The sequence below is a fragment of the Hemibagrus wyckioides genome, linkage group LG25, assembly GCF_019097595.1.
Source record: "Hemibagrus wyckioides isolate EC202008001 linkage group LG25, SWU_Hwy_1.0, whole genome shotgun sequence".
Lineage (NCBI taxonomy): Eukaryota > Metazoa > Chordata > Actinopteri > Siluriformes > Bagridae > Hemibagrus > Hemibagrus wyckioides.
In genome coordinates, this window is record NC_080734.1 from 15,855,892 (window position 1) to 15,877,275 (window position 21,384).

General features: G+C 40.9%; 1 protein-coding gene across 2 annotated transcripts in view; it reads right to left on the reverse strand.

Moving 5' to 3' along the window:
- Positions 1-21,384, reverse strand: part of usp24 (ubiquitin specific peptidase 24) — a 54,915-nt gene that overhangs the window by 32,573 nt on the left and 958 nt on the right. For both annotated transcript variants that reach the window (XM_058379219.1, XM_058379218.1), the window contains exons 2-10: positions 7,223-7,391; positions 7,069-7,136; positions 6,803-6,946; positions 5,581-5,703; positions 5,112-5,147; positions 4,539-4,604; positions 2,062-2,127; positions 941-1,015; positions 698-856 (exon numbers count right to left, since the gene is read on the reverse strand). In XM_058379219.1, coding sequence (XP_058235202.1) covers positions 698-856; positions 941-1,015; positions 2,062-2,127; positions 4,539-4,604; positions 5,112-5,147; positions 5,581-5,703; positions 6,803-6,946; positions 7,069-7,136; positions 7,223-7,391 — 906 coding nt within the window. The remainder of the gene's footprint in view (positions 1-697; positions 857-940; positions 1,016-2,061; positions 2,128-4,538; positions 4,605-5,111; positions 5,148-5,580; positions 5,704-6,802; positions 6,947-7,068; positions 7,137-7,222; positions 7,392-21,384) is intronic.

Sequence of the window (21,384 nt, forward strand, 5' to 3'; positions counted from 1 at the left end):
ATAATCTCCCATCTATTACCATTAACCTGTTCTTTTTTCCCCTCTTTTTCATAACTTTCGTAAATCATACATGAGGGTCAAAACCCACAGGAGAACATTACATTGCTGACTAGACGGAAAAAAGCTATGTATTTTTGGCTAAGCAGCAGGGCACAGCACTGAGCTATAGTAGCTGGACTGCTATTTGGCCCAGCATGCCACCTTTCCTCTCTCTCTACCTCACTCTCCCTTTTTCTCTCTCATTCTCTTTCTTTCTTTTTCAGCTAAAATGCTTTGACACAAATTTCTTGGAAAAGTCATGCTCAAAAAATATTTTTCTAAGAAAGGTGAATAATTTGTATTGTGATTATATATATATATAAATATATAAAAGGATGTGCAAAAAGATTTTTGGACGAAGCTCCAACATTTTAACAGACTGTTTTTAAATGGTCCATTAATACTATTTCCTTTTCAAAGCGCACGCTGCTGCATGGGTAAGACTTTCCTCAGTGATCATTGAGTGATCGGAGATGAGCACTATAGTGTTCGTGTAATCTATTTAGGGGCCATAAAGTTTCATATTCAAACCAGTCTGTGACTGCGGTGGCCTTGAGAAAGCTCTGTGCTTCATTTCAAGTCAGGAATGCCGGGCTAGTTTAGGGGATGACTAAGGAATAACAGTCTGCTAGAAGAAAAAGAAAAGCCAAGAAGGAACCTCTTTGAGGGAGTTCATCTTGGCACTGAAGTGAGGGGTCTTCAGCATCCGCAGGAGGATGTCCAACCTCAGGTCATCCACTACGTTGACCAGCTCCCGCTGAAACCTCATGCACAGCAGCTTAATGGCGGACAGGAGGTCTGGGATGCTCACCAACCTCTAAATAAAGGCACAAAAAATATTTAGGATTTCCATATTTAAAAAAAAAAAGCAGTGCTGTGTTAATGTCTTTATGAACTCTACCTTGTCCTTTAGGTCTTTCTCTTCAAGATTCTGCACGTATGTGATCATCTTGTGGATAACCGGGTCCAGCATTGGCTGTAAGACACACAGACATTTCATATATAAGTGGCAGCTAGGCATCCAGAGGGGCAGGGGGGTCAAAACACCAATGTATCTAAACCTTTCCACAAATGGTAATTGCCAGAAAGTCTTTATTCACAATATTTAAAAATTCTAGTTAGCTCCTGAATGAGCAGAAGAGCCAGACATACAGTGTGCTGCTATCAGTGTGCTGCTTTATCGCTGCTAAAGATATAAACCTGTTATAAACTATGTCCTGTTGATATTCCTGCCTTTCTGGATGTTCGTACACGCCATGCTCACTGCCTAATTTAGCTTCTACAGAGCTATTTTTGAAATTAAAAAAGGGAACTACGACACTGCGGTACTATAAAAAGGAAGTGCTTTTGGGGAAGGAATCCCTCTACCCACATGATAAGAGGAGGAGGAAGAGCAGAGGACATGATGGTTAATGACTGGGTTGCCAGGATTATGGTTTCTACACCAAATTTCCTACAGCAGTTTAACCCCTTTTTACCAGTACACTGGGGTCTGAAATCAACATTTTAAATCAGTATAAAGAGATAAATTATTTAATTGGAACAAGTCTGATATAAAAATGAGTCAGGACACTGTTGGCTTTCAGTGTGAGATGTTTTTACATCTGTTGGGATGACAACAACAAAGCAGGCGCAAAGCATCTCCATGTGCCCATGCCCAAATATTCTAGGTTAGTTTTCATGGTGGTTTTTGAGCACAGTGAAACTCAATGGACATCTTTAACCACTTAAAACGAGTTGTTAACCTGGATGACTGGTATGTTGCTGCTTCCCAACTATTTAACACCAAAAAAACCCCACTCCATTTAAGCCTACAGCATAAGTAAAGTATGACAGCCTCTAAGCTTTTATTTATTTATTTATTTATTTCTAGGTAATTATGAAAACCATCACCAGTCTTTAATGAGTTCTTGTTCATACAATAATGCAAATACTTCATGCTGCACATGCCTACTCAAAACTTTGGTTAAACCATAAGAAGGTGAGGTGTGTGTGTAGGGAAACAGGCATGGAGACACTGACCTGGACCAGGCTGGAGTTCAGGTACTCTGCACACACACCAAGCGGCTGCACCAGCGCAGACACACACTGGAGAGGAGAAGAGAGAGAACAATTACCTCACAAAATGTCCATGGAGTGGCGGAATGTTCGTGAAAGAGTGTGACGGTGATGAACCTAAGCAGGAAGTTGAGGAAGTGTGTACTAATGCCAACAAGTTTTATTAAAGAAGCCATTTTTATATCCATAATTTCCATTGAAGGATGTCTGAAAAGTTAGTTCCTGTTATTACCCATGTTATAACTATGAACAAACAGCTTGTATCAGAATTTAGCATTCAGTGGCACTGTGGTGTAAGTAACATTAAAGACATTGCTTAATATATGAATACATTTTTACATCTACAGCGTCAGAGAGCAGAGTTGCGTCCTCAGGAAGACACACGCTCTTTCATGCTGGATGGCAGCAGCAGAGACGCAAAGCCAGGATGAATCACTCCTCTGTTCTGGATTAAATGATTTCTCTTCCGTTTGCAGAGTGGGAATGAATGAAAACCAGCACAGGGGAGGAGACAAGGGAGCTTCCTTCTCCTGTTCTCTCTTCTTCTCAGGCTCTCATTCACGACTGCAGTGTCTAGAGCGCTCGGCACGTCTGGCTTGAATCCAGCGGCGTAGCGGCTACGGCAGGTCAGGTGTAGCAGTGAAAACATCCCCCTCTCCCTAAAGCTGTCTCCTACATCCTGTTCCTGTGTCAGTTATTCACATGCAAATCCTAAATCAAAGCATCTTTTCCCCGTCAGAGCGCAATCTCCCGACGCTGGAGCACGACACATGCTAATGTGCGCCTGCAAAAGGCCAGCAGGAGGAACCTGGAACAAGGCGGCTTTAGAGGCTACAGACAAGGGGGGGCATTTACACTGACGCACACACAGAGGGGGGGGATTCGAGCCTGTCGAAATTGCTTTGCAGCTCATTAGAAGTAGGTAGCTCTTACACACACACACTTGTAAAATACAGCTCAAGTGAAAACCTCTTCTTCGATGCCTCGTGACGTTCGGCCACAGTACACAAACACCTGGGGTGTGATTTCTCTTCCCCCTTTCTCTCCTTTGCATGGTGAACTGTGACGTGTCATGTGCAGTGTGTGTTCGTGTCTGCACTTTGATTCACTCTTTCAATTTCTTAACAGACTCCTCTAGGGTTCGGTACGTTTTAAGACACACAGCCACATTTCCTCTCATTACACTTCTTCTTCAGCCTCTTTAACTTCAGCATCTGGAGTCTTAAGGATGCTTTCGCTCCTATTAATCCATCTGCTTTAAAGCAAAAATAATAATTCTGGTATAACTGTTATTATAGCCGCTGCCTGGCAGGAATGTAGAGCTAAAAACCAAACAGTTGTAAATGTATTTTCATTTAATAGACAGAAGAAGGAGGGAAAAAATAAAGCTTCGCCACTTGCATACACATCACCCAAACACGGTGAACACAGAGGCAGCCCTCAGTAAATAACTACAATATTCTGTTTATGACATTTTCTCTTTTTGTTCATTTTGTTTCTCTTTTTTTCTTATATTCGAATTTTCCTTCATTTCTTGATCTGCAAAGGCATCCCATTTCTTTTCCATTCCCCGGCACACCATTCCCCGCTGCTATGAAACAGGACTGGGAATTAACCCAAGTTGGAAAGACCATAAAATATTAACTCCCCAGAACGGATCACTTTCACAGGTGATGTGGACCGGAATGGAAAATGTAATCTGTGCAAAAACATTCCCTTACACAGGTACAAGTCAGTAAAAGAAAAAAAAAAATGCCCTCCTTCAACTCTATGTCCTTCAATATATTAAGTTTATGCACCGATCAGGCATAACATTATGAGCACTGAGAGGTGAAGTGAATAAGACTGATGATCTCCTCATCATGGCACCTGTTAGTGGGTGGGATATATTAGGCAGCAAGTCAACATTTTGCCCTCAAAGTTGATGTGTTAGAAGCAGGAAAAATGGGCAAGTGTAAGGATTTGAGCGAGTTTGACGAAGGGCCAAATTGTGATGGCTAGACCACTGGATCAGAGCATCTCCAAAACTGCAGCTCTTGTGGGGTGTTCCCGGTCTGCAGTGGTCAGTATCTATCTCATTGATGCATGTGGGGAGTGAAGGCTGGCCCGTGTGATCCGATCCAACAGACGAGATACTGTTGCTCAAATTGCTGAAGAAGTTAATGCTGGTTCTGATAGAAAGGTGTCAGAATACACAGTGCAGGACGGGTCAGGGCTGTTTTGGCAGCAAAAGGGGGACCAACACAATATTCGGCAGGTGGTCATAATGTTATGCCTGATCAGTGTATATAACTTCTGTAAACAATCCAACATACTCAGTCGGCATATATCAATTTGTTGTGATTTTTCCCCAAATATTCTGAAAACACACTTGTTATTGCCCTTATAACTAAATCCAGAACTTTATTTTTCTATATATTTTTTGTATATAGCTCTCTTACCCCAATCTCCATCTCCTCTTGATTCAACTTGCTCTGAATGGCAGTGAAACCCCCCATCTCTCCAAACTGCAGCAGGGAAGAGAAAAAGGGAGGTGGGAAGAGAAAAAGGGAGGTAGGATTAGATGACTTTTAGACAAACTTTGCCACATTATAGAACAGGAAAATGATTTTCTTTGCATATTCCAGTTTGTTGAAATTAGGGTCAGAGCACTGGGGTGACCCTGATTCAGCAGCCCTGCGGCAGAGATCCCCGAGGCAGAGCTTGAAGCCCTGACCTGCTGATCAGAAACCCAGAGCCTTAACCTCTAAGCCTTAAACATACAGTTGTGCTACTTTTCACACTCAGCTGCACTGCTGTACGCCGCAGGTCGAAAACTGCGCATGAGGCTTATTTTTCTCATTCAGCTCATGTTCCTGATGGGGTAGTGTCATTTATTTGGCTTGTCAAACTGAAATAGTGTCAGCTTTAACAGAGGTTACGTCTCACTGCAGAAGACCAAGCAAAGCTGAAATGGAATAAAAGAGCAAAGTTCTATTTAATGTATAAAAATGTTTAAGAGATGAGATGTTTACCCGATTCACGAGGTCCACTAGCCATCCGTGAGGCTCCTGAATACATACACAAGGAACATGGATTTAAATCAAATCTATTGTTTCAGGCCATGTAACTGTGCATGGTGTTTTTTTAACAGTAATAACATTAGTTTATTAACAGCAAACAACACTAGACAAAAATAAACAGACAACTAAACAAGAAACTAAATACTTTTAAGCACACACAAATAATGAATAAAACTGCTGTAACACACACATACAACAAAGCACAGACACAGATGCCTTAGATCATTTAGCATAATTTGAGGCATGTCTATTCCATTCCATCACACACACACACACACACACACAGGACTGGCTGCAGGAAACCAGTTTGTCTGACCTTTAACAGGAGAGATTTATCACCTGAGCAACACACAAAAGCAAAGACGCGTACACAGATATGAAAGCTCAGCTGATGTGAGTGGGATAAAGAGAAGTAGATCACCTTCTGGTAACTGGAGCTGGGAGAGACGGCAAACATGCTGTCTTCCCCAAACACCTCGTCCCAGTTCCTCTGGCTCGCCTTCATACGGTTCTTAAAGTGGTACTCGTTATCGGGGTTAAAAGCCTGCAAAGCAAATCCAGAAAGAGGCGTCTAGGAAGTCCACTGTGGTGTACAGTAAATCCTGGTGATGAGTCACTGATCTCACCCTCAGGCTGATGTCTGTGGGTGTGTTATGATTGCCACTCTGTGATTCTTAAGCTTTTTATAAGAAAATGCAGAACCCAAAAGTGATCTTTAGGCACTGGTGCACTTTATAAATAGCACTGTGTTTAGTATAGATATTAAACAGAATCATTTATTACTAGATCATTTATCTGATTTCATGTTAAACTTAGGAACGATTAAATTGTTCATTTTTAGTTAACAGACCAGACGCTCCCCATGGGCATCAGTAAGCCTTGGATGCTCATGACCCTGTTACTGGTTTTGATACCGGGAAAACCCCACAAGACCTGCAGTTTTGGCGATGCTCTGACCCAGTCGTCTAGACTTCACAGTTTGGCTCTAGTCAGAGTCACTCAGATTTTTCCTGTTCCCACAAGTACACAACTGTATATAATGTCTGCTATAGCATTGCATTTACCTTTCACTGGAACTAAGAGGTTCAAACCTGTTCCAGCATGACAATGAACCAGTGCACAAAGCCAGCTCCATGATGAAGACATGCTGTGTTAAGGCTGGAGTGGAAGAACTCGAGTGTCCTGCACTGAGCCCTGACTCTGACTCAACCCCACTGAACACCTTTGAGATGAACTGGAACACTGACTGAACCCCAGACCTCCTCACTCTTACGATCAGGGTCTGATCTCACTAATGCTATTGTAGCTGAATGATCACTAATCCCCACAGACACAATCCGACATCTAGTGGAAATCTTAGCCAGAAGAGTGGAGCTTATTATAGCAGCAAAGGGAGAGGAAATCTGGAATGGGATTTTTAACAAGCACATATGGGTGTGATGGTCAGGTTTATTCATAATTTTAAGAAACTCAGGCAAGAAAAAGTCAGAAAAGCTGTTATATGATTGCTCAGTGAGATATGTAGGATAAATGCTCTGACAGCACTTCTCTAACTGAGGCCATGATGTGGAGCTCCAGCAAACACACAATAAAGTTCTTTCCTGCCTGTTTCAGTGTGTGTGTGTGTGTGTGTGTGCACTAACCATAGTGAGTACTCCCATAAGGCCAGTAGGGATGGGATCTTGTTTGACCCTCTCTGCCACTAGATCAACTAGCAGCATCAGCATGTTGTAGATGCCCTCATGGATCTCTGTGCCCCACTTATGCACCGCACTCGACATCAACAACTAGAGAGGAAATAATAACAAGTGTGAGAGAGTAAGGGAAACCGGGGCAGAGCAAAAAAGAAAGCTGAAGCCTGTCTGAAGTGATGCTTAGTATGTTTTCCTTCGTGACATATTGACCACACCTTTTTGAAGGCCTCAGGCATGCATCTGTCCATGAACCTCTTACAGTTCTCATCCGCATCAGCCAGGCCTGCAGACACCAAGAGAAATATTAGATCGGATGCTGCTTTCTCTGACATTCCCTCACACACGTACACACACACACAGTTAGCCTACCCATTCTGGCGAGGCTGGTGGAGGCGATGAGACATTTCCCGAGGGACTCCTCTCTCTTGTATGGAATTGACCAGTGGTCAGTGAACACCCTGCTCTCCAGCTCATACAGATTGGTGGTGGGAAACTCCATATTGCCTCCTGAACAGTTCCCATTCTCATCATTAGCCCTCTGAGACACAAATACAGAGAGAGAGAGAGAGAGAGAGAAAGAAAGAGAGAGAGGACATTATATTCAAGTCATATAAGCCCAAATTCCTAAATAAGGAATATCATCAGTTCTGAAACTTTAGCATAAATAAAATCTCTAACAGGAATAACGGACATAAGGATTCAAAATTCTGAGAAATGCAGATGCAGACTGGAGAGACCAGTTTACTCCAGTCACTGTTAATCAGCAAACTGCCTAATAGCTAATTACACCCAAGTCTAAAAAGGTATTCATTCACCAGCTAGTGAACATATCTATACACTCGTAGTAGATAAATGCCTAAAAAACGCTAAAACTTCATTAACAGCCTTAACTATTCCGGGAAAAACAAGTTTACTTGTGTAACCCCAAACCCTAGATATCACTCTAACCTTAAAGAGGGCAGAGAGTCAGAGAGAGAGAGAGAGAGAGAGAGAGAGAGACAAAGAGAAAGAGAGAAAGACAGAGAAGAAGAGGGCAGAGAGTCAGAGAGAGAGAGAGAGAGAGAGAGAGACAAAGAGAAAGAGAGAAAGAGAGAAAGACAGAAGAAGAGGGCAGAGAGTCAGAGAGAGAGAGAGAGAGAGAGAGACAAAGAGAAAGAGAGAAAGACAGAAGAAGAGGGCAGAGAGTCAGAGAGAGAGAGAGAGAGAGAGAGGAAGAGGGCAGAGAGTCAGAGAGAGAGAGAGTCAGAGAGAGAGAGAGAGAGAGAGAGAGAGACAAAGAGAAAGAGAAAGAGGAAGAGAGAAAGACAGAGACAGAGAGGAAGAGGGCAGAGAGTCAGAAAGAGAGAGAGAGAGAGAGAAAGAGAAAGAGGAAGAGAGAAAGACAGACAGAGAGGAAGAGGGCAGAGAGTCAGAAAGAGAGAGAGAGAGAGAGAGAGAGAGAGAGAGACAAAGAGAAAGAGAGAAAGAGAGAAAGACAGAGACAGAGACAGAGAGGAAGAGGGCAGAGAGTCAGAGAGAGAGAGAGAGAGAGAGAGAGAGAGAGAGAGAGAGAGAGAGAGAGAGAGAGAGAGACAAAGAGAAAGAGAGAAAGACAGAAGAAGAGGGCAGAGAGTCAGAGAGAGAGAGAGAGAGAGAGAGAGAGAGAGAGAGGAAGAGGGCAGAGAGTCAGAGAGAGAGAGAGAGACAAAGAGAAAGAGAAAGAGGAAGAGAGAAAGACAGAGAGAGAGGAAGAGGGCAGAGAGTCAGAAAGAGAGAGAGAGAGAGAGAGAGAGAGAGACAGAAACAGAGAGAGAGAGAGAGAGACAGAAACAGAGAGAGAGAGACAGAGACAGAAACAGAGAGAGAGAGAGAGAGAGAGAGAGAAAGAGAGAGAGAGACAGTGACAGAAACAGAGAGAGAGAGAGAGAGACAGAAACAGAGAGAGAGAGAGATGGCTGTATTTGTGTGTAGGAACATGGCTTGCTTGTACACAGTTGTTCCTCTGCAGTGAGAGGGAAATGTGCTCCTGAATCAGTGTAACTGCAGGATGTGTATAATTTGGGTTGCAGGCATTATTATTATTATAAATCATTTTTTTGTTCGATGTGAGCTGTTCAACAGAGCCACGAGACACCATTCACAGAAATGTGTTTTATATGCACTACTATCCATATCCAGTCATTTATCTAGAACAGACTCTGTGTTCTGTACATAATGTTCATGTTGTGGTTGCTGTATATACATGTCAAAAGTCTGTTCAACATTTTTCCTTCTGGGTTTGTTTAATAATGTGCAGCGTGACACCAAACCGAGCGTTCATACCGAGCTAACTCAGAATGGCTTTCGCTCTGAAATTTCATTTCACTTTTCATTTCATTGTCTCTGTACTTTTCTCCCAGACATGCTTTGAATAGTTATATAGTAAGAGTGAGTGAAGGCCCCAGACTGAACGCCGAGTACAGATTTACACCTCGAGCTCACTGGAGGTGCAAAACACCCTGTTCCCTTCAGTAAGCCGAAAGACACGGCTCTGTACGTGAAGAAGCTCTGATAGAGTTCTGATAAAACTCTGGTTATATAGTCGATCCAGTGAGCTGAAACTGACTGACCAATTACCTGTATATGGGAAAACAGCTGCTCGCACATCTGCTCTCTGCAGGTCTGATATCGTATGTGTGTGTGTGTGTACCTGATACCTGTCCACCTACACCAATTACAGTCAAGTAAAGCCACATTTAAAGAAATGAGCATGAAAGACAGACGGTAGTGAGCGACAGAGGCTAAAGAAAAATTCAGGAATATTTCACAAAACCGGTGTGAGGGATGACGAAGCTCCTGAGAACTACGCTGAATAACATCAGTGGGTGATCATTTGGAAAGATTTTAGCTATTTATAAGTCATGGTTTATAGTTCGGTTCAGGACGCTGTGTCTGTTCCTATTGTGCGTATTTCATTATAGTAGTTGAAAAATTAAACAGCAGCACACCAAGTACACATAACTACACTAAATACTTATTTACAATGATCACCCTGTTCAAAACTTTACACCCAGTAGTGTGTTGCCGTCTTGTCGTCAGAGATTGTTTGCGGCTTTTGTAACAGTTTAATAGTGTAATAGTTGTCCTCAGTGTGTATACACATACAGCTGCTGTTGGAAAAGCGTCAAATATGTAAGAAGATGCTGGAAAAGGCAATAATATGCAGGAGCTGGAGAACATTTCTGGAGAACAGTGGACGGTTTAACTGCTCAGGCGAATAAAAGACTCGAACACAACATGAAAACGGTCACCGATCATCTAGATAAGAACAGACTCAAAGTGTGTGTAAACTTTTAAACTGGTTTATTTGTGTCGATTCACTTATTATTGTATCTTACGAAGTATACGGATGCATCTGTCATGTGCAGGACTAAATAATGGTGCATTGAAAATAACCCACCTTCAATAAACGTAATCATTCAGTCATTGAATTTTAATCTATTTTTCATGAAGAAACAACCCATAAGCTCTGTGAATATCTGGGTTCACAGTGCAGAAAGACTGCAGTTTAAGACATTTCTGCTGTTAAACATAGTAGTGGGTCTTTCTTTTAACCCTTAAGACAAGTTAAAGATGTTTATAAATGCCCAGTAATTGAGATGAATTTGTTGGGATGTATTTCTGTTATTTTTGTGAGATGTCAATGACTGTGTGCTGCACAGAGAAGATCGCTAATGAAGGGAAAAAAATATTCAATAATCTTAAAGGACAAAACACTTGCTGATTCTTTCACTGCCAGCAACTTCATGCTCACAGAGTATTATTATGGGAGATAATAAAAGTGCAGTAAGCCTTACCAATAAACATCAGACAATGCTGATACGGGACATGTTAAACAGCTAAATATTCAGGACCATATCAATCAACCCAAGCATCAGTGTGTTCTATCATAGACCAGCAGTACTGGCTGCTTCTTCTTCTTTCGGCTTTTCCTTTCAGGGGTCGCCACAGCGAATCACCTCCCTCCACCTATCCCTATCTTCTGCATCCTCAACACTTGCACCCAGCTGTACTGGCTAAACTGGATTAAAAGCACGAGTGCGGAAATAAGTTTCACGTTTCCTCTGCTTGATTTAGCTTACTGTAAATCTTCAGAAACCTGACATAACTTCAGCCATCTGCCAATCATCATCTAAATAATCATGCTGCGGATAATGTTTAGTGGAAACTAAAATGAAACCAAGTAAAAAGAAAACCGAAACCATAGCTTGAAGAACACGTTTGACAAACAGCATATAAGAAATAGCAGTAAGTCCAGGAAAAAGGCTGATAGGCAAATTCAGTGGGTGAGTCCTCCGGTTACATTCATATCTGTAAAAATAAACGTCAGGGTTCTGATGATGAAAAGTTTCTCAAATAAGGATCATAATTTTTAACCCTGTGACCACCGGCAAGGAAGGGAAGATCAGTTTTACAGCAAAAAAAAGGGAAGTAAAAAGTCTCAAACTGTGTTTTGTTTTGGCTTTGGTGACTAAACCGACCTGGAACGCACCCTCAAAATATAAGCTAGGTGGAACACCAGTGACTTTTCACCTTCAGGTGTGGCTGATTTTTATGAAAGACAAGGTGAGGTCAGCGGAAATGGCTCCTCCACAAACTAGTCTGGTTATTCAGTTTTATGCATCAAAACTGATTACATAATCTTCAGCCAGAAAGAAAAGAAAACATCATTAATCATCTGACCTTCCTGAAACATTGAGCAATTACCGAATGTAATCAGTTCATCTGCTGGTTACAGTGATGCGGTCTATTGAAATACTTCATGAAATATCAAGCTAAAGTGAGTCCTGGATAAACGACAGCCTTAAAACAATCCCTTCAACACTTAGTTGTGGAGATATAAGTGCGATATTTACAACTGCTGCAATGCTTATAAACTGCAGTGTATAAATGAGATAAATCAGCTGTATAAATGAGATAAATGTAAGCCACTCTGGATACAGGTGTCTACCGAATAACATAGAAGTAAACGTCGCACCCAGTGTTCCTGGGACAAACTCAGAATCTACCTCGACCCTGACGAGGATAAAGCAGTTCCTGAAGATGAATAATTGACTGCGCTCTAGATATCGCCATTTTGAGTGTATTTGTAAGATCTTTGATCCGATCTGATCATTAAGCATGGCTTTTTCATTTCTGCTTCAACAGAGACGGCCATTTAAATTGCAGCTCACCAGCTCGGTGGAAAAAAGCAGCAATCATTTACATGTTTAAGTCCTTAAAATGATAATGACTTATGGTCTATATTTGTCCCTTGTTAATTATGCATTGACTCAAGCGTGTGGGACGGCGGCATGTCGGCCACTAGCAGAGCTTTGTCTCAACGTGTCTCTCTCAGGAGATCAAACTGTGAGCTGCTGAACTGCTGATAAATGATAACACCCTGCTCTCTGGTCCATCCTGTCAGTGTACACAAACTCAGGCTATATGAGGACTGACAAAAGGCTAATCCTTATACACACAAACCGGAAGGCGGGTGTCCAAACTGAAGAGTTTTTCCCCCAGCTTGTTCTGAGACAATGGGTTAAACAATATATGTTTCTAATGCATACATAAAGTTCCACACTATTTTCTGTAGAAGTAGGAAATGGAATATACTGACTCTTGCACTTTAAAAACTGTAAAAATGTAATAACATGACAACATTATTCTTGTATACTGGGCAGCCTGACTGATAAAACTGGGCCATATAAAGTTTGGTGCAAAGCGGTCCTACTGCTGACTTACACTCACTCGCACTGTATGATGAAATAAGACGAAGATGAGAGCTAATCTGAACAACCACCACAACTACAGTTACAATCCCAACAACCACCACAACAGTCACAACAACCACCACAACAGTCACAACCACAACAACCACCACAACAGTTACAACCACAACAACCACCACAATAGTCACAACCACAACAACCACCACAACAGTTACAACCACAACAACCACCACAACAGTCACAACCACAACAACCACCACAACAGTCACAACCACAACAACCACCACAACAATTACAACCACAACAACCACCACAACAATTACAACCTCAACAACTGTTACAAATACAATTCCAACAACCACCAACATTGGCAACAACCAACACCACAACAACTGCATCAATTACAACCACCAAAAGCACAACAACTACAGCTATAATACCAACAATTACAACTACAACCGCAGCAATACAACCACCACAACAGCTGCAGCAACTGCAACCACCACCACCTTCAGCTACAACATGCTTAACTTTGTTTATTTACTGATCACAGAACAATATGAGCATAAAGATAAACAGCCTTGAGCACTAAACTAAGTGTTAGGCATAGAAAATTGCACAACCCATAAACCTGCTTCCAGAAGCTGAAAAAACTGCTTAGTCAGTTTGTGCGATGAACACATATCAGAATTCTGCAACATGATATTGCTGACATTCTGCAGAACAGTGAACTGATCCGGCCTTGTAGTTAGTGTGCGCTTGAGAGTCTAACAAATCCTGTGGTTGCTGCTTCCTAGCTGCTGGGACATCACATGCTACAGCACACACACACTGGCGGTCCCTCATTGGTCAGTTCTCAGCATGGTGATGGTTCCTGTACCCTGACATGCTGCAATACATAAGTATTTACCCATCCCCCCCCCGAACTATCCCACATGTTGAGTTACAACCTTCAACTGAAATGAACTTAACTTTATCTCATAAACTGAAACTAAATATAATCCCATACACGATTTCAGTTCCATGTAACGGTAAAACATGCTAGAACGTTAAAGCGGGTGTATACTTATGCAAGGTACCGCTCATGGTCTCTTATGAAAATAAGTGTTATGTCATGGCTGTTTCTTCAAGAGCTGGAACTAATGATTTCTGCATCATGAGTAGCTTCTAGAAACATGGCGTGATGAAAGAGTTCTCTTCCTGGACCCCTTCAAATCAACCTCACATATTCATACACAAGCATCACTGCACTTATACAGCAAAATGGAACAATATATCAGCTAGTACGCCTTTCTTGAATATTATACCATGAAGTAACCTTGAAGCTGTATAGTAACCAAGACCCAATAATGCATGATTATTTAATAGATGAAAGTATTCAACACCAGGTAATTGATCGTTTGCTAAATTTTATCCAGTTATTTTAAAATGTTCAAATATCCTTCATTTTTGCTATCATGTGGCATCAATCACAGCCCGATTTCCTAAAACCAAAAGGCAGAACCTTTTATTAATGCTCTGTGGCAGTGGGTGGAGATGTACAACTTTCAGACCACAAGCCTGAAAGGCTTAAAGGCTACAATATGGGACAGTCTTCTCAACTCGGAATTCTCACTCTGGAGATCAGGGACAGTCTTCTCAACTCGGAATTCTCACTCTGGAGATCAGGGACAGTCTTCTAAACTCTGAATTCTCACTTTGGAGATCAGGGACAGTCTTCTAAACTCGAAATTCTCAGTCTGGAACCAGGGACAGTCTTCTCAACTCGGAAATCTCACTCTGGAGATCAGGGACAGTCTTCTCAACTCGGAATTCTCACTCTGGAGATCAGGGACAGTCTTCTCAACTCGGAATTCTCAGTCTGGAACCAGGGACAGTCTTCTCAACACGGAATTCTCAGTCTGGAAGTCAGGGACAGTCTTCTCAACATGGAATTCTCACTCTGGAACTAGGGACGGTCTTCTCAACACAGAATTGTCAGTCTGGAAGTCAGGGACAGTTTACTCAATTTAGAATTCCCAGTCTGGAAGTCAGGGACAGTCTTCTCAACACGGAATTCTCACTGGAAGTCAGGGACAGTTTTCTCAAATCAGAATTCTCACTCTGGAACTCAGGGACTGTCTTCTAAATGTGGAATTCACACTGGGGAACTGAGGGACAGTCCTCTAAACTCGGAATTGTCTCTCTGGGACAGAGGGACAGTCTTCTCAACTCGGAATTCTCACTCTGGGACTCGGGGACAGTCTTTTCAACTTGGAATTCTCAACCTGGGACTCAGGAACCGTGAGTGATGTCAAACCAACATGGCTGCTCACAGCATCAGTAGTAAACAAGGTAGCACTTGTTACTCTATATACTAAAATATTTTCAATTATATATTAGGTAGAAACTATCTATTATTTTCTGTTGATAGGTGATAGAGCAATCTTTGCAGGCGCTGTATTATTTAATTTATTTTTTGTTGTTATGATGTGGGTATTTGTGCGGTGTGAATTGGGATAAGGAAATCTTGGCCTGTTGCTGTGTAACAGAGCGTGGCCTGGGGAATAGTGTTGCTCCCTGCACTATTTATAGCCACGAGACTCGAACCTGTGACGTGAGACATGTAAAATCTGACACAAACAAACACGACCTTGCTAAATACACAAGCAGCTAGATACACTGGGAGAAATTGCATAGTTTTGTGTGTGTGTGTGTGTGTATATATATATATATATATATATATATATATATATATATATATATATATATATATATATATATATATATATATATATATATACACACACATACATACATATATACATACATATACATGTACATATATATGCTCTGAATTTTTAACATGTTGTCTAGCAGCTGTCTGAGCTGTGGCACCATAAGCATTTACACCATATGCCTTCAGGTTGCCAGTCTCAGGGCTATAAATCCAGCAAGGAAGAGAGAGGCAAGATAAGTTTGCAAAATTTACTTTTTAAAATAATTTTTTTTTTTAAATATATATATATATATATATATATATATATATATATATATAAATAAATAAATAATATAATAAATATAATAATATATAATAAATTATATATATATATATATATATATATATATATATATATATATATATATATATATATATATATATATATAGAGAGAGAGAGAGAGAGAGAGAGAGAGAGAGAGCTGGGAAATATGACAACATAATATTATAATGTAAATATAAATAAATAAAAATTACATCACAATACACATTTTTAGGGATATAGTTTATATCTTTTTGGAACTGAAAACTTTTTTCAAATCATTTCCGTTTCCTCACAAGCAGCTTCACAAAAATGAATAAATAATTTTAATATATCTTTTAATACAAATCTAAATAAAATAAATAAAAATGGAATCATTAAATTATTGAGAATTATAATATTTTTTATTACATCGCTCATCCCTTGAATCTCATGTTCTGAAAGTAAAGCATGGATACTCGCTAATGACGTCGCTAATATTTTGATACCAGAAGCGTGTGGAGAAAGGGTTGAACGCGTATAAAAATATCATGGTTTGAGGGTATGGTGGGATTCATGAAAACCACAAAAGAAAGAAAGAAACGTGCAGGCTAGTGTGCGCTAGAAACCAGACGAGCTAGCTAGCGTATTTTCAAATAGACAGATCTGAAGAGCAACACAGACCTCAGGTCGTCTGGTTTCTAACGCTAAGAGTGAAGAGCCATTGCCGAAAACCTGGCCTTTCACTCAAAGCAACAGATTTCCACATATATATGTATATAATTATAACAAGATCATGAAACTCTCATCATGGCACTGTTATTAGAACAGCTCTAAATGCCACAGCCTTCCTAAACAGATGGAGAAGGATGAGTGAGTGGGCTAGGAGACTGCATACAGAATGCTCAGGGTGTTTCATCAACAACCATTAAAGCAGCTTAAAAAGACAGAGAGAATGGGGAAAAAAGGCAGTGTTTTGAAAACTGGGACTAAAATAACTTCCATACAGGTTTTTTCTGTCTGCTCAGCTTCTTTAAATGGACGGCTGGTTAATGTTTTGCTTGTGAACAGATACTTATAGTTTTGGACACTGGGGTGAGTAGCAGAAAAGTGAAAACTTAAATCATTTATGAGAAGTTTGGCTAATTTAATTGTCAAAAATGGGATCGAACTCGAGAATGAAATGACTCACTGAAAGTGACAGATGGATTTTCTCTCATATTTGCAGCTATGACCTTCCTGTTTTACCTGGGATGAACCAGCGAGGTAAAAAACACAAAGCAGCCGTGTGTGTATGTGTGTGTGTGAGAGAGTGAGTGAGTGAGAGAGATTACATGTGTGCCTATGAGTGAGTGTGTGTGTGTAAGTGAGAGTGAGTGAGTGAGTGAGTGAGTGAGGGAGTGTGAGAGGCAGAGAGTAAATGTGTGAGATTAAATGTGTGCCTGTGTGAGTGTGCCTGTGTGAGAGAGAAAGAGAGAGTGAGTGTGTGATTATATATGCGTGCCTATGTGTGTGTGTGTGTGTGTGTGTGTGTGTGAGAGAGAGAGAGTGAGAAAGTGAGTGAGTGAGTGTGATTACATATGCGTGCCTATGTGTGTGTGTGTGTGTGTGTGTGTGTGTGTGTGTGTGTGTGTGTGTGTGTGTGAGAGAGAGTGAGAGAGTGAGTGAGTGTGATTACATATGTGTGCCTATGTGTGTGTGTGTGTGTGTGTGTGAGAGAGAGAGTGAGAGAGTGAGTGAGTGAGTGAGTGAGTGTGATTACATATGTGTGCCTATGTGTGTGTGTGTGTGTGTGTGAGAGAGTGAGTGAGTGAGTGAGTGAGTGAGTGAGTGAGTGAGTGAGTGAGTGAGTGTGATTACATATGTGTGCCTATGTGTGAGTGAGTGTGTCTTCATATTTTTATCCAGTTCCACAGATTGACTTGGTGCAGATGTGTGGACATGTCTGTGGGATTAGTAGCAGGATAACATTTAGCTCAGAAGACATGCTCCATGCTCCACATCTCGGACTGCTGCTCCTGACCTAATCTACTAGCATTCTCCTTAATCAAGAACTTCATATTGACCAATCATTACACCTCTAGTAACTGGAAACAGTGGAGATATTCACTTTTCAGCCTAATTAACCATAAAGTCGGCACCCAGAGAGAGGAACTGGGACACTTTCACTCTGTAATGAATTTATGGTTCGTCTGTTTGTCTACAACACAACAGACATAGAGTACAGCTGAGAGTTGCAGCCATGTGAAATGTTACACTATTCTCCTGATTTTATATATATATATATATATATATATATATGTGTGTGTGTGTGTGTGTGCATGTGTCAAACAGACTACTAATAGCAAGATCCATTTGCTAGTCACGAGCAGTCGTAGCTCATGTTCACAAAGCCGCGTCTAACCACATGATTATTTATTCATAAAACATCCGTAATTTCCCCTTGGTGATTAATTAAGTGCTCTCTACTCTACTCTATGTACAATGTGTTGTCCTGGGTGTTATATTTTACTGTATTCGTCTTATTACACTTCGACTAGAGGTTGTAAATCCCGACCGGCGTGATCCCCTCGAGTCTGAGATCCTCCGAGTTGGAAACAACATGGCTGCAGGTAAACGAACTGTAAGTACAAGTCATTTCCTTTAGATCGATCTCCATACAGACAGATACAGGTTTCTGATTTAAGAAGGAAAGCGTACGTCCCTTGTCACAGGTAACTGGGTAGCTTTTTCAAACAAAAGACGAACATGAAGGTGACCTCGTTTCCACACACACACACTTTGTGAATGAAAGCACCGAGGTCGAAAACGATGCTTCTGTGAGTTACGACTTCCTGCTTCCAATGCAAGCCAAATTCTGCATTATAATGGGTTTCAAGGACAAGGAATAATTGAGAAGAGACCTAAAGAATAAAGCTCCTTTCACGCATGCAGTGATTTCAGTCACCAGTGGGCGTTCCTACTACTGTTTGCCAAAGTAATGACTTATCAGTGGGTGGTGCAACTTGTATTCCACTTCACAACAAATCAGCTTTTAAACAGAATCATTCTGGAGGGAGAGTTTGGTGTTTGTGTATAAAATTCAGCGGTGTTTACATTCTACTGCATCATATCACACCAGAGGAAGGAGAAGCAGTGTGAGCTCTGTGTCATGGCTCACACGTGCTCTGCCGTCTTCGCTCTCATGGACAGTCGCTGCACCGAGTCGGCTCGAACTTTGTCACGTCACTGGACACGCCAATATCGAGTCACTAGCGCATGCTCACTGGAAGTTGCAAATCTCACGGAAAATGAAAGCTCTCCTGTCGCTTTGTCCCTGTAGGTGTGAACGCACAATAACACGGACTAACCTCTTTGCCCTGATGCTCCGACAATCCTACCAGTTAGAGAGAAAAGAAACATGTGAGTTTGACATCATCGATCTCATCCTTTTTTTCCTCAAATTAAAATTTTATCACATAGACAACCGTGCACAGCACATGCTTTATGTCCGCATCATAAAAACAGTATCAATAAGAATGAAATAAAGATTAACGATAAAAATATACAATTTTTACGAAACGTACTAAGAACAGAATTTCAATTAAATTGACAATACAAACGGTATTTCTACATAATCAAGTAGGAGATGGAGGAAAGTATATGGAAAAGCAGTAAAATGTTTAACCCCAGTGTAAAACAGACTTCGTGTCCATAATATATGTGTACATTTAGATGCACCTCCTGTCAGTCATTTTATAGCCACTCTACTGGTCACTGTAGATGCTGGGGGTGGAGCTTTATGAAAATCATTCATGTCAAAGAAACTGAAACAAAAAAAAAGACTAATCACTAATGAATCATATAATTGCTAAACATGTGATGACAGTATTGAGTAATTACAGTATGGGACTAAGGGTCATGGCTGATGGTGTTCACTTCCTTGTAATCCAACAAAATCTTACACTAGCGCTACCTTCACACCTTACAGCGACTCGAAGATCATCCGGCGTCATGAGCATCAGTTAGCGGCTAGATGTGGGCGTGTCCAGCAGTGCCACAAAGTTGAGAAAAGTTGAAAATATGGAGCGACTCGGTGCAGCGACTACCACTGGGAGAGAAGACGGTAGATCGCACATGATCCGTGACCCGGAGCTTCTCTCATGGCTGAAAGCTCGATCTAATTTAATATAAACTTATCAAGACCGTCAGCGCTGTTGTTATAGAAATCTGATCAACGCCTTCTGACCAACCAGAATTGAGAATTCTGCCACAATAACAATGTACATAACTAATTACGACAAATTACACCTCCTGCTAAACAGTGTCCAGCATTTACAAGCAAAGTCCAGAATGAATCTTAGTATATTAAAATAAGTATCCTGAACTTACCCTGATGTTCTACTGCTTCTGGTAGATGTTGTAAATGAAACATGGACAAATAAATAAGAAGACGGGTAAAGAGTATAAATTATATAAAGGAAGAGTGAATGAAGATAAGCTGAAAAGCAAAGAGGAGTTTGTTTACAGCTAGTGTGTGTAACTGGGCAACAGCGTACACTTCCTTTAAGGCGTAATGTTACTGTGCAATGTGACCAATGTACATTTTTTATACACACACACCATGCATGCCTTAACACATAGCTTGAAACATGCTAACCTGGTATATTTTGCATGTGGTTAATCTGTACAGAAATCTCAGTCTGTAAATAATGCTCGTGTTTAAATCCTCCCTGTTGCTCCTGTATTGTGACACCAAATTTCCTCTTTAGGATTAATAAACATGTTAGGATGTCCCATATTCCTATATTTCATATTCTTTTGTATTCTACACACTCAAAAGTATGTGTTTTTCTTCATGAAAGGAGTTTTAGTTTTAGAAAGCAGGTGATGGTTTAATGATAAAGTAAAACTAACCAGACTGAGTCACGTGTGTTTTTTTTTTTTTTTTTACAGTTAAAGGGAAACTAACAGGAACAACGTGGTAAGACTTACTTAAAGATTAACTAGGTATGCTTTCTGAGAAATAAATACCTCTAAAGGTTTCATTGTTGGAGTTTAATACGATTTGAATTATTTTCTTTATTAATTGACTCCGCCCCCAAACCTTATCAAGTTAAGTTATCTTTAATTGTCACATATACATTACTGAACAGTGACATTCTTTCTTCACATCTCTCATCCTCGGGGGTTGGGGGTCAGAGCGCAGGGTCAGCCGTGATGCAGTGCGGGTTGCTCAAGGGCCCAAAGGTGGCAGTTTGGGGCTTGAACCTTGATCTTCCAGTCAACGACCCAGAGCCTACCACCACCCCCTTTATGAGTGTTTTTGAGAGTATGGGAGTATTTACATCCTAATTAAGTGAACGGTGTAGGAGTAATGTAACTGGACAAACTAAATGATCATAATTGATTTATTAACACTTCCACATATCCACTTCGGCGTTTGATGGTTTCCTGCTCTTTCGGAATCGCTCCGTTTCAGTGTTAACCCTCTGGATTCGGTTTGTAGACGTGGCTTGGTATCATTCGTACGTGTAGTCGAAGGAAAACAAGGTTCTTGCATCTTAGGTCAGGTGAAAAGGAAGAATCACAGCATGTTGCCTTGACCGAGGGCCAATTAAACATCTGGGCAAATCTGGGGCCCTTGGGTTGGACATCTAGCATGCTAACTACACACTAGCATTCCTTTCAAGCACACTCAGAGGCTTTAAATGCTCACAGCTCGAATTTAACATGCAACTTGTCCTGATAATGATTTACGAGGACATGACAAAGCATTAGGGGCGTGTCTTACAATGACTCTGAACACAAACAAACCGTT